At 39.3% G+C, this 12,037-nt stretch overlaps 1 protein-coding gene across 6 annotated transcripts in view; it reads left to right on the top strand.

The window, feature by feature from the left end:
* LRRC28 (leucine rich repeat containing 28) overlaps positions 1–12,037 on the top strand; it is a 53,260-nt gene that overhangs the window by 23,083 nt on the left and 18,140 nt on the right. For 5 of the 6 annotated variants that reach the window (XM_068695463.1, XM_068695462.1, XM_068695464.1 and 2 more), the window contains one exon: positions 9,400–9,606. In XM_068695463.1, the coding sequence (XP_068551564.1) occupies positions 9,400–9,606 (207 nt within the window). Of the gene's footprint in view, positions 1–5,346; positions 5,396–9,399; positions 9,607–12,037 lie in introns of all 6 variants that reach the window. The other variant, XM_068695467.1, reaches the window with a different exon arrangement.

Raw genomic sequence — 12,037 nt, 5'->3', positions numbered from 1 at the left:
CCTGTGGTTCATGTCACACGTGCAAAGTTTGATACCTGTATTTCTGTTAACTTAATTTTATTGCCCTAACATTTAAAATAAAGGGCCATGTTTAACTTAGCATTATCCTAATCTGCATTACATAGCCATCCTTTATGGAAGGCTTTTATACAGAATAACTGCAAGTATACTCTGGTTGGTAATTATTTAATGTTTGAGAGCTTTATGGACTAGGACTACTTATTTGTGTAGCTAAGGTAGTGCAATTGGGAATGACTGAGCGTGGGGCTATTTGGAGTGTAATTGCAAGCCTTGTCTATTTTGTGCTGCTGTTCAACGCCTAGCAGTGCGATCTTTCACTGATTAAAATAAGGCTTGCAATTTCTCTCATCATTTTGAAAATCAGAACATGTCTATCTTTGTGTTTGAATGTCTCATTTGGTACCCATCAGCCCATCAAACTGTTAGTAGTGTGTCCATACTGTTTTCCCTGTAGCAGCTCTCCTGCCTGCCCATGTCTGCCAGTCTGCAAGGTGGCCTCAGAGCCGGAGGAGCAGGAGAAGCTGCTGCCATACAAGGGCTTCAGGATCCAGAGTTGTCCTGTAAGAAAATTGCACCTCTATTACAGCAGGACTTCCCTGTGGATGTGCAGCCAGTCCCTCTCCTATAATGACTGCTGCAATTTGCAGTAAGTGCTCTCTTGTTGAAGTTTCTGCTGTGAAGTGGACTGGAAAAACTCTGGTTTGCATGGGAGTCGAGTTAAGGCAATCCCATCCATTACTATTCCTTCGAAAAACAGATTTGGTGACTTCTCTGCTGTAATAGTGGTTACAGACTGAAGAACTTCCTTTGATTCTTTTCCTTTCCCTCTTCCTAGTCAGGTTCATTTTTTGTTGTTATGGAGACTAAGGTTTACTTTTGGGGAAGAGGCTGCTTTGGCATCTCCCAAGAGTAAGATAAAGGAGTGGGCACAATTCAGTTTGATACAACCTGATAGTTTTCCACTGAAAGATGAAAATTTAACCTGGACCTATTGCTTTTGTTATGCATTTAGCTCTTTCATGGAGGGGGGTGGTGAAAAACCACAACCTTAGGAAAAGGAAAGATGTCTGTGTTCGGATGGTTGGAAACGGGTGATAGCAACGGTCACAACAGATAGGTCTTTGTTTGGATTATTTAGACACTGAAGTACTAACAGGTCAGTGTCTACTATACTCTGTCAGAGACGCCAGTCTGTTGTCTTGAAGTTTTTCCTCTGAAGAAGAAGAACGGAAAAAGCTGTCATGGAATTTATGGCTAGGACTGGTCTGTCTCTGTGGCTTCCTGAACTATCCTTAATCCCTCTCCTTAATCTCTTTAGGATGTACATTTGGTTTCCTTGTCTTTAGGTGATCACTGGTTTGTTGTGCATAAGCAAAGCATGTTACCGAAGTAGCCATCTCTATCTGGACAGCATCTCAGTTGAAATCATTAGCTCTTCATTTTATATACTAATTCCTCCTGGAAAGCATTTCTTCCCTCTTGCAGTGTATTGACCTTAGTACACAGTGAGTTGTAGATGATGTACGCCAATAAAGATAAGGCAGAAACAATACAAGCATAACGGATCTCATGCTTTATTCATAGCAAATTTGTTTATGTTCATACCACCAGGGAAAACAGCTTACCCACCAAGGTAGTAAACAGCTGTTCCTGCAAGGGAAGACAACAGCAAAAAAAAATCACTTCCTAAATGGGACTTTCTTCGTATGGAGCTAGCAGAATTTTTTGTGTAGTGTACTTGACCAAGTACTGTTCTCTTGTTGCTCTGTCAGCTCCTCTAGCCAAAATTTGGCAAAAAAGTTAGTATAATAATTTTGCATTTCTTACTTGTTTGTGTAAGACCAGTACTTTGCTGTGGGGTAGTAAAGTACTAGGTAGAGTACACTAGCACAAAATAGGGTGTTTTCTGAGGAAAAAGGGCAAGCTGATCATTTCATGGCCTTGGGTTACCTTTGTGCATAAACAACTTTTTTTTTTTCTTACTTCTGTTATTTTGGATAGCTTGTTACTCATTGCTCTAAACCTTTTTCCTTCCTTATCCCTCTTGCCCTGTTGACCATCCTTTTCCACTCTTCTCACGTTAATTTCTGGTAATTTTACTGTCTGATTAATTTAACTTATTGACACTGTCAAATTATGAAATAAAACAGAATTCCTAACCTGCTTGTAACCTTGCATAAGTCGAAGTTTAAGAATATCAGTTTAAAAATAATGTAGTCTTATATAAGGAGACTTGGTGAGGCATCTGTTATAAAGAATTTGAGCGTATGCGTAGACCTCGCTCTTGTAGCTGCTTCCGTTGGCATCGTGCTGAATCCTAACAGTATGCCTCCTCTAGTCATTTACTGCCTCAGAGGATTTGTCTTTGCTGGAGAATTGATTCACTTGTGTGGGTGATTTCCTGCTGAGGTTCACAGAGACCTGCGTAGGCTTAGGTGTGATGCCTGCACGTTGAGGGAGTTGCAGGAGGCAGCCTAATAACCACCCTGAGCTGAGTGCTCTGCCTGCTGCTGCACTGCTGATGCTGAGGAGAGCTTGTGAAATTGAGAAGGTGGCCAGTTGAAGTTTAATTGTGGTAAAAGGTGGGGACCTTTTGAATGGTTTGACTGAAAGACACCCTCATGCTTCAAGTCTCTTTTCAGCCATTTTGCTGAATGAAAGTTAATGGTTTGTAAGATTGGACTGTGAAATGCCACTCTTCTCACCTTTGCTTGTGAACAACGGTACAAAATAAGGTTTGGTACTACATTGGCATTTACTCTGATGTTTATCAGTGACATTTTTGGATAAAAGATGATATGTGGCTATTTTCAGTCAAAGTACATATTTTTTGCTTGGTTTTGAGTTGTCTGGTGCTGAAACGCTTCTGAGAATGTCAGTATTGTTTATGGCTGAGGTAGGCGAAACTCACAATTGGGCACATATTTGAGGCATTACTTACATGACTGTCTTCATTCACAAAGACCATCCTGCCCCAGAAAATCTTTTCTTTCCAGTCAGGATGTTTGTATGAAATGGAACTTTAAGTTTTTCTTAAAAGTGATGGATTTCAGCTTGATCAGCTCAGTCAGCTGGGATAGAGGTTTGTTGCCATATAATTTTTATGGGTTTGAATGCATATTCAGCACCTCGTTTAAAAAACAGGTTATTGATGAAATAGTTGCTGCACTATCCCAACACATCTTCAAGTTCCTCTGTTTTGTTTTTTTTTGAACTACAGAGCAAATAGCCTGCATCAGTAAAAGACAGGAGGAATACATTGTGTTCAGGTTTGTTAGGCATGCAGAAACAACACTTCTCGCACTTCTTAAGTTCTCTCATTAAAGATACAGTAAAAGCTCTTCATACAGCAGCATCAAAATGTATATGTGGTTATTTTTGCCTCCCCCTTTTTCCATCTTTAATGATCCCAATTTTCGGTTATGGTCAAACTTCTTTGTTTGAAGATGGCACAGGTCTGTCATAAGCACCAACTAGTGCAAGAGGATTTCATTTTTATAGGCTGTGAAATGTGAGCTACTTGGTAGGACAGTTAATGTAATATATAGTAGTCTATTTAATTTGTCTTAACCATCTTAAAAACTATTTAAGTTCTCCTGAGACATTCCAGAGTGGATCTAAAATACCCTTTCCCTCAAGCTCTTAGTAATTTAAACTTAACCTTGTGTTTCCTGTCCCATACAGTTTTAAAGTGATAATAGAAACACATTTGAAATTAATAGGCATGCATAGAGACTTGCATTTTTTTTTCAGATGGAACTGGTAATAAGCTTTGGAAGTATGAAAGACTCAAGACATCTTCCGCTCTCCATTGTACGGTCTGACAGGAAAATGCATCTTGTATTGAGGTTCATGAAAGGTGATGAAAATAAGGGTTTTTTTGTATGAAGGATGGTAGCCACTCTTAGCACCTCATATTTCTTTTCTGAGACAATCCACCACTTTGTTTGGAACACAGGACACAAAGGGATCGCTGCGTGCATGAAATCCAGTGCTTCATGTTTGCAGCCAGTCCTCCCTGTGCTCCATTTCATAAGGATCTGTAAGAATGTGTCCCCCTGGGTACCAAAAGCTGGGGAAAAAAAGACTGAGTATATATAGTGAAGACTTTTATACAGGGCGCTGCAGCTGTGGAACAGCAGCGTGCTGCTGGGGCTGCGGAGCGGGTGGCAGATGAGAGAGGATCGCCTCGTGTTAGGCTCCTTTGTAGCAGCATGCCAGATGGGAATGTTCGTATGATAATAGCAAGGCCATGGCTGCTAACGGTGCAAAGGTGTATTAATGTACTTCCTTGCTCCGAAGAAAACGCTGGCTCTATCTAGAAAGTGTCAGAGTTGCATTCTCTGCTGGCTCATGACCCTTAGGTGGTGACCAGTGTACCCGGTTCCTCTCTTCTATTGCTGTTTGAAGCAGGTATTTTTTGTTCCATTTCAGGTCACCGAAGTCTAAAAGTCTTTGTTTTTCTTTCTGAATGGAAATTTGATTATCTATCACGTTAGCAATGCTTAAAATATTTGTCATCACCAAGCAAAACCCAACTATTACTTACCAAGGCAGAAAATGGATTTTTTTAAACAAAGTAGCTCCTCAAGGAGCACCGCCACTGGTAATATTTCTCCATCCCAATCATTTGCTATGAGATATGGTAGTCATGTGCTAACTAAGAAAATTCATCAGAGCAAGATAAGCCAGAATACCTTCATTTACATTTGAAAAGACCTGTGTTGCATTTTCATTCTGCTTCCTGCTCGTGTTCCCGGCACTGGTTACTCCTGGTTGCTCTTTGCCCTTACAGTAAGATGCTGACGAGCACCGAGTTACGTTAACAGGGCTTCCTTGAACACACGTTCTATGTTTGTTCTCCAGCCCTAGGCTACTGTCCCAGAAAATGTCTTATTCATTAAGAATACGCGTTCCTGAGCTTGCAGTTTTGATATATAACCCATTTTTTCAGTTTTCTGTGATGGAAATTTTCTGAGCAGCTTCATTTCATTTTAGCAATGGATGTGGTAATTTTCAGTACTTTGTCTTTGTTCCCATGAGGTACACTGTCTCTGTCCTCATACAAAGCATTATTCTTATAGGAAAAAGATGATGCAAAAAGCTAAATTAATATTTGGTCTGTTCTCCTAATTTCTACCCCTTATTGACACCAGTTCTTGGTTTCTTGCTCTGCAGTTCTTATTGAGAAACCTTTTGTTTGTTCTTAATTTTCTCTGTGAGTTCCCATTTTCCTGGCCTCCTGGCAGTTTTCATTTAATTTCTGCAGTCTGACCTCTAAGTGGCAGCTCTTTGCTGATGAGTCCCTTTTTCCATTCCTTGTAGGTTCTCTGCTTTCTCTTAATATCCTGCTTTGAGGTGCATACTCATGCAGGTAGGTCTGTAGCCCTTTCCTCTCCCCTTTTTTCCTTTACTTGGATTGAAAGGCTTGGATAGTGTTTGATTTAAAGTAAATCCTTGCCTTCCATTCACTCCGATACAATTGTGTATGTGTTTCATAAATCTTTGAATGAAGTTTTGGGTTATGGCCCATCAGGGAGAGGTGGGGTTGCTCTTGAAAAGTAAAGAAAACTGTTAGTTATTTTTGAGTTATGCAGCTGGTGAGGCCTATACCCTCAGAAGGTTAAACAAGTTTGAATTGCCTTTGGCAATTATTATATGTTGTATAATCTGGTTACTTCCAGATGGACTTTTTTCTTTGGCTAAAACCATGGGAATTAATATTAAAAACTGGCATTTGAGCCACCTGAATCAGCTGTTTTTTTTCCTTTTGCCAGATATGGTAATATAAATACAGTCCATTTTGATAGAAAGTCAATGATTTTTGAAACTTCCTAGAATTCCTTGAAAGATTCACCTGGGGGTAGTATGCTGATGTTTCTTCTCTCCTTGTGTTGAGAGACAAACCCATTTGGCAGCTTTTCTTTTGGAAATACAAACACATAGGAGGACAGTTCGCTTGTCCCTTTCTCTAGGCGATTGCAGTGAACGCAAGGGCTGCTTTTCAGAGCTGCAGTTATCACTTCTGAGTCCTCCTATTATCAAGGATAAAAAGTGGAATTAATTACAGAAGTGCTGGCAATTCTGGAATACAGTCTGAAGTATTCGTATGTACGTTGGTGTCGCTGAAATCACGTTCAGAAGGCTGTAGGCAGGACATTGGCTATAAGCCTGTGCACAAGTTGCTGTGAGGTAAGGCAGTATGTGAATTTACAGGCTGTCAGCTACTTGGTGTAGAAGTACCCCACGAGCACATTTGTACCAGATGGCCAAGCCACAGAATTGCCCAACTGTGTGTGAAGGCAGCAATGTGTGCAGATGGACACAGCTGAAACACTCGGGTCCAAGAATCGGCGCTTGGTGCTTAGGCTTGGCCTTGGCCTGCCTCCATGTATGTGCCTTGCTCCAGGTTAGGAGCTGAGTGGAGAAACGGAGAGTTTGAGCCTGATGTCAAATTGGGGGTCAGCTCACTGCCTTGTTGGTTTGGATAGGCGTCAAGTTAATACTAGAGCTAATATCAATTTCTAAATTACACACTTATGAACTTCACTAAAATGTAATCGCAGCTCCTGCATGTGGTTTAATGGCGATGTATAATGCTTGTCTCTTTCTTATCCATTTAAAAAACCCATCTCTGAATAACAGTCCCTTCCCTGGTGGCTCTTGTTATTCGGGTATAACCTTTTTTTTTCTGAGTCTACCTAAACTTTCCAAAGCCCACCCCTCATAGATGTTTTGGTGCTTGATGAGGTGACGGCAAGAGAGGTTTGTAGGCTTTTCACCCTTTGTCAGGTAAAGCATCCTTCAGTATTTCTTGAGAGATTTTTTAAAGCATAAATAATAGTGTTTAGTGACTAAAAGCTTGAGAAGCTTATTAATGGGCTGTTTATGTTTTCTGTTATTCCTCTTTATTGTTTTCCTTTGCTTTAATGAGATGGAAACTAATTTAGTGTCATTAAGTAAGTATCTGAGCATGTTCCTCCAAATGAGCTTTCAGCGCTCTGGTGGGAGACCAGGGAGTTGGGTCTTTAATCTGATGGCACTTTAAGTGGTTTGGTTTACTTTTTAACTTCATCAGGGGTTGGTGGGTGTTTTTCTAACATATGGCACTATGTGTTGAGAGTGGATGTTTACATCTGGTCTGCATTGGAAGATTAAGGTAGAGAGGATGAAGTTTTGGACAAGTATGTGTTTTTTGGATGAAGGATAAAGTGAGAATACTTTTATTTCCTCTTAGATTTGAAACATATCATTCTAGCAATGCCTTTGAAACTCTGCCAGCTTTGCCAACCGTAACATTTATGGGATTTTGGACCTAAACTGAATTAGAAAACTGTTTTTAGTGGCAGAGAGAAAGGTTAGTGTATGAAAATAGCTAGGCCTATTATTGACTGCATGTGGTCAGTGGTTTGGCTGGATGTAGGTGGCTCTCTTCCTGTCACTGTTTTAAAGCATATGGCTTTGTTTGTGATGAATATAAAGTGCTCGAAAATGCTCTAAAAACTAGACTGTCCTACTGCAGTTCTTTTGCACAGTAGTTATTTGCTGTTTAGAAGTGCTTGTCTTGCTTTTGCCGTTCATTTTCACTCTTGTAATAAAGAAAACTTTTCATAAAGCTTATGATTGCTGTTAACGTAGAAACCAAGGCTTGAAAAATGTGGTGGTTATGTATAGCTGCTGCTTCTGTCAGTGTTTCATAAAAGGATGTGTGTACTGTGTTGGTGATTCTTTATTCTAGTTAATGCTGAGATCTGTTGTGTGTAGCAGCTCCTTTTAAATGCACACACCAACTTTAATGATTACTTTTCTGAAAATCTCTAATATTATAATTTCCTTTTTCTTGTGTTTCCAGTCCTAAAAGTATCGTTTAAATATTTTTTTCCCACAGTTAACTTCAGATATGTCATTTCTCTTTTTCCCATTGCATATATGACAAATATACCTGAAAATGCACCTTGAAAATAACCTGGCATTTGGTTAACTTCTTAGGGTATACTATTAAAGATGTTCAGGGATGCTACCAGAGCTCAGGGAGCAGTGGATTTTCTAGCTCCTGCTGTGGAGGGAGCTTAAGGGCACAGTAGGTTCTGGTTAGCTTTAACTCAAGTAGTGCTGCCCTATTTATTATCTTAAAATAAATAAAATAGGTGATAGATCGGTAAATTGTGCAGATTGCGTGGATTGTGTAGATTACGTGGTGTTGCCAATCTAGAAAATTCTGGGGCACTGTGTAGCAGCTATCAGTTGGAAGAGCTGGCTTCATTCAGCTGAGGGCAAAGTCACTTGGATCCCGCAGGATGCCGTGAGTTACCATGAGAATGGGGGGCACTGAGAGCTCCCTGAGTCGGCTCCCTTGCTGGGAATTATTGGCAAACTAAGCCAAACTGCTTAGCATTTCCTCATATTTGGGGAAAATAATTTATAGAGTTACCTAATTCATACAGTAATTGTAAGAGAATATGCAAACGATGAGCTGATGTGTAGAGCTTCTTAATATCTTTGTCAGTTGCTGCATAAAGAAGCACATCCTGGTTACAAAGGCCAGATGCAAGGAAATCACCCATAGCAGGGGTGGCTGCTTGTTTGACTGCATCTTGCTGACTTGGAAGAACGTTGTTTGTTACCTGCAGGAGAAGTTGTACAATGCTTCTGCTCTTAAAATTGTGAATGTTGACTAGATTCTTAAAAGGTTAAGAGAAAATCTCTCTAGAAGCTGTAGTAATTGCAACTATAGTTTATAGCTTACTGTAATAGACTCTAACATGATCTGACATAATTTACAGTTCATGAAGAAATCTGTTCTCTAAATTCAACTAGATTTTCTGAACTGTATTATGAAGACAGCTGTTGTTCCTAAGCATGCTTGGTAAAGTGCTGTCACTTACAGATGCATGCTTATCACTTCCTGCGAAGTGTCACTGCGAGAGAGACTTAAGTAAGGTGTATATAAGAGTTGCATCCTCAAATGTTAAAGATGCATACATTGTATTTGAGATGACATGAATTTGGGGTCATGCAAAATACTCTCGGTAACAGCAAGCTACGTAGTGTGATTCATTTTACTTTTTTCCTGCTTATTTTGACTTAGACCCAGGGAACTGCTTGATGTTGTTTGTAGTAATTAACACAGTTCAGCAATGCACTGTGTGTATAAATATACTGCCTAACCGATAACTGTTGCCTGTCAAAAAGATTTGAAATAAGATGGTGATGGAGATTATGAGTATCAGTTCAGAATAGACTGATAGAATTGTATCTTGAGAGAAACAGGACAGCTAACTGCTGACTTTTGTTTCTGATTTAAGTGATTTTTTTGTCTGGTCCTATTTATGAAAGTAGTTAATATAACGTATGTCAATGCTTCCTTTTTGGTTGTAGAGGTTGGAGACCTGAGAGAGCTGCAAACACTGGACATCTCAACCAATCGTTTGATAACCTTACCGGAAAGGCTGCATATGTGCCTTTCGCTGCAGTACTTGACTGCAGACCGCAACCACCTGTGGTATGTTCCGCGCCACCTGTGCCAGCTACCAAGCCTCAACGAGCTTTCCATGGCTGGAAACCGCCTTGCATTTCTGCCCCTCGGTGAGTCACTGCCTTCGCTGAGCTGGGGTGTTGGTCAGAAAAAAAAACGGGAAACAAGCTTGCCTTCCCCCCAAAAAAACATAGCAACAAATTTTCATCCGTGCTAGCCTCTACCAACTCTGTTTATGGAGTTGTTACAGTGATCACGTTGTTGGAAAATAATGTCAATACATGAAAAAAAATAAAAATAAAAAAATAAAGGTTGAGGTTTCATGTCTGTTTTAAAGCCATAGGTCAGCTATCAAATTTGCTTTATTTTTAGCTAACTGAGGGGGAAAAAAGTTTAAATGATGTCGTGTTTAAATATAGTACTATGTAATCTGAGTTCCACCACTTTGGGTAATGACCTGTTTCAGTCTGCTGGATCTGATGGTTTAACTAAGATTCTTCAGCTGGGGTTTGGAACTTGCTGTGGAGTCCTAGTAAATCCGTATAAATTATTTTTCATCATTAGGAATTTCAGTACTGCATAATCTAGCTAAGGCTTAATTTGCGTGCAGGCATCTGTGAAAACTTCTCCAGCAGGAGGACAAGAAAAAATTTATCTACCTCCTTTTCAACCCTGTAGCAGTTTGGATGTGGATAACAGGAGTTGCAGTGAGCGAGTGGCATTCCGTTGTGGGAAGTAGTTGTGATTTTAGTGTGAGTGGACTGTATAGTCTGTCTTTGAAAAGCAACTCATCTTCAACGTGTTTGTTACTCCTTAGCCCTGCTGAAGAGCTAATCTCTGCTGAAATACAGAAATGTATGCAGATTTGTCATGCCATTTGAATAGCCACTAATACTTTCTCTAGTATGCGCTCAGAGTTAGGCTAATTAGGTGCAGATGAAGCTACAATAATTACATGGAAAAGAAGCTTAAAATTGAGGTGGCAAAAAATGGGATGATTTCATTTCTAAATTAATTAACTGCATAGGTTAAACTTTATTTTTTAATTATTAGTGATTTAGTGATTAAAGCAGTTGATGGTAGTCCCAATAATTTTAGCACCTCAGTTTATTTGCACTGACAAGTAAGTGCAAATAATGTCTCCAGACATAGTGTTTCAGTTATGTCCCAACATATGTCATTATAGAAATGAGAAAACAAGTTCCAGGATGCATCAGCCAGATTTCACAGTACGATCGAAGAGTAGCTAGCCCTATTTTGGCAAATGTTCTTAACTACATTTCATGAGCAAGAGAAGCTGAATATTTTCAATTTTTAAAAATAAGATGCTGCTCAGTAGGAGAAAATATGAAATACTAAAGGGTAAAAGTTTCCTGTGCTTCTGCACTAGTAGCTTATCTGTGAGTGAGCTATGACCTGGATGAGCCACAGATCTGCTCAAGTGTTTTAAGTTCAAAAGGAGGAAATAAATCTGTAATATAATGACACACCTTCTTTTTTTCTTTATTTTTAGACTCAAATTCAAAACATTCAAAAGGAACTTTTAAAATAATGGGAAACATCAAAGACAGTCAATTGACCTTGTTCAGTAGTTCTTAATAGTGACTCACTGGTGAACATTTGGAGATAATTTGCTATCTGTGAATATGAAACCGAATCGTAAATCCTAGAGTTCAGAGGGAAAGCAGCACAGTATAAATGTAAACGTTTAATCCTTTTTTTCTGAAGCATCAGAAAGCTTCAGAATGGTCAAGATGTAATGAAATAAAGTAGAAGAGTGCATTGAAAAGCAAAAAGATGAAATCTGTCTTCTGCTGTATAGGAAAATATTTTGTTTGGAGTACTACTGAGTTAAGGCATAATTGTAGCATTATTTCTGATAGTTGCATGTTTTAGCTAATGTTTTTTTTCCTGTGTATTTTTACGTCTAACTTCTCTTTAATAGTGACAATGATAATTGTCAATTTTTTTAATTTAGGGAGTTGTGTAAGATGCCTGCTCTCCTATTCATCTCCAAACAGAATGTTATTTTTATTTTTTTATTAGATGTGTTCACATCAGCAGCTATAGTCATGTTTGGAATGTATTTCTTAATGCTTTTTTAAGCATGGTTTACTTTTTCATATGGTGGTTGACATCCGAAGTGGCAAGGTACCCATTCTTCCCCATCTAAGTATGTCCCTTGTTGCTGCCTGGATGGCTCCTGTTAAGTGTAATGGAAACCTGTGTTTTCCTGTTCCCAGGCTGATAGGTGTTAGATTTGTTCTGGCAATAGCACTGCAATTTCACTGCACTGCTGGAGAGGTACCAGGCAGCATTTTGACCTGCATGTTCTTTTAAATGGTAATATTTACCCTGCCTGAGTTGGAGGGCACATGCATCTAAAGAAAACAAGTTTAACATCTATCAGTTTTGCAAATTGCAATAAAAATACCTCAAGCCGCTCTGACTTTCATAACTGGTACAAGCAGATGGGTAAACAATAATGAATTAGTCATTTGTTGTGCAGAATACACTTAATTTTGGGATGTGCCTGTATTG

This window comes from Anas acuta, chromosome 12 (assembly GCF_963932015.1).
Source record: "Anas acuta chromosome 12, bAnaAcu1.1, whole genome shotgun sequence".
Lineage (NCBI taxonomy): Eukaryota > Metazoa > Chordata > Aves > Anseriformes > Anatidae > Anas > Anas acuta.
Note: the sequence above shows the minus strand (reverse complement) of the source record. Positions and strands in the feature narration are given on the sequence as shown.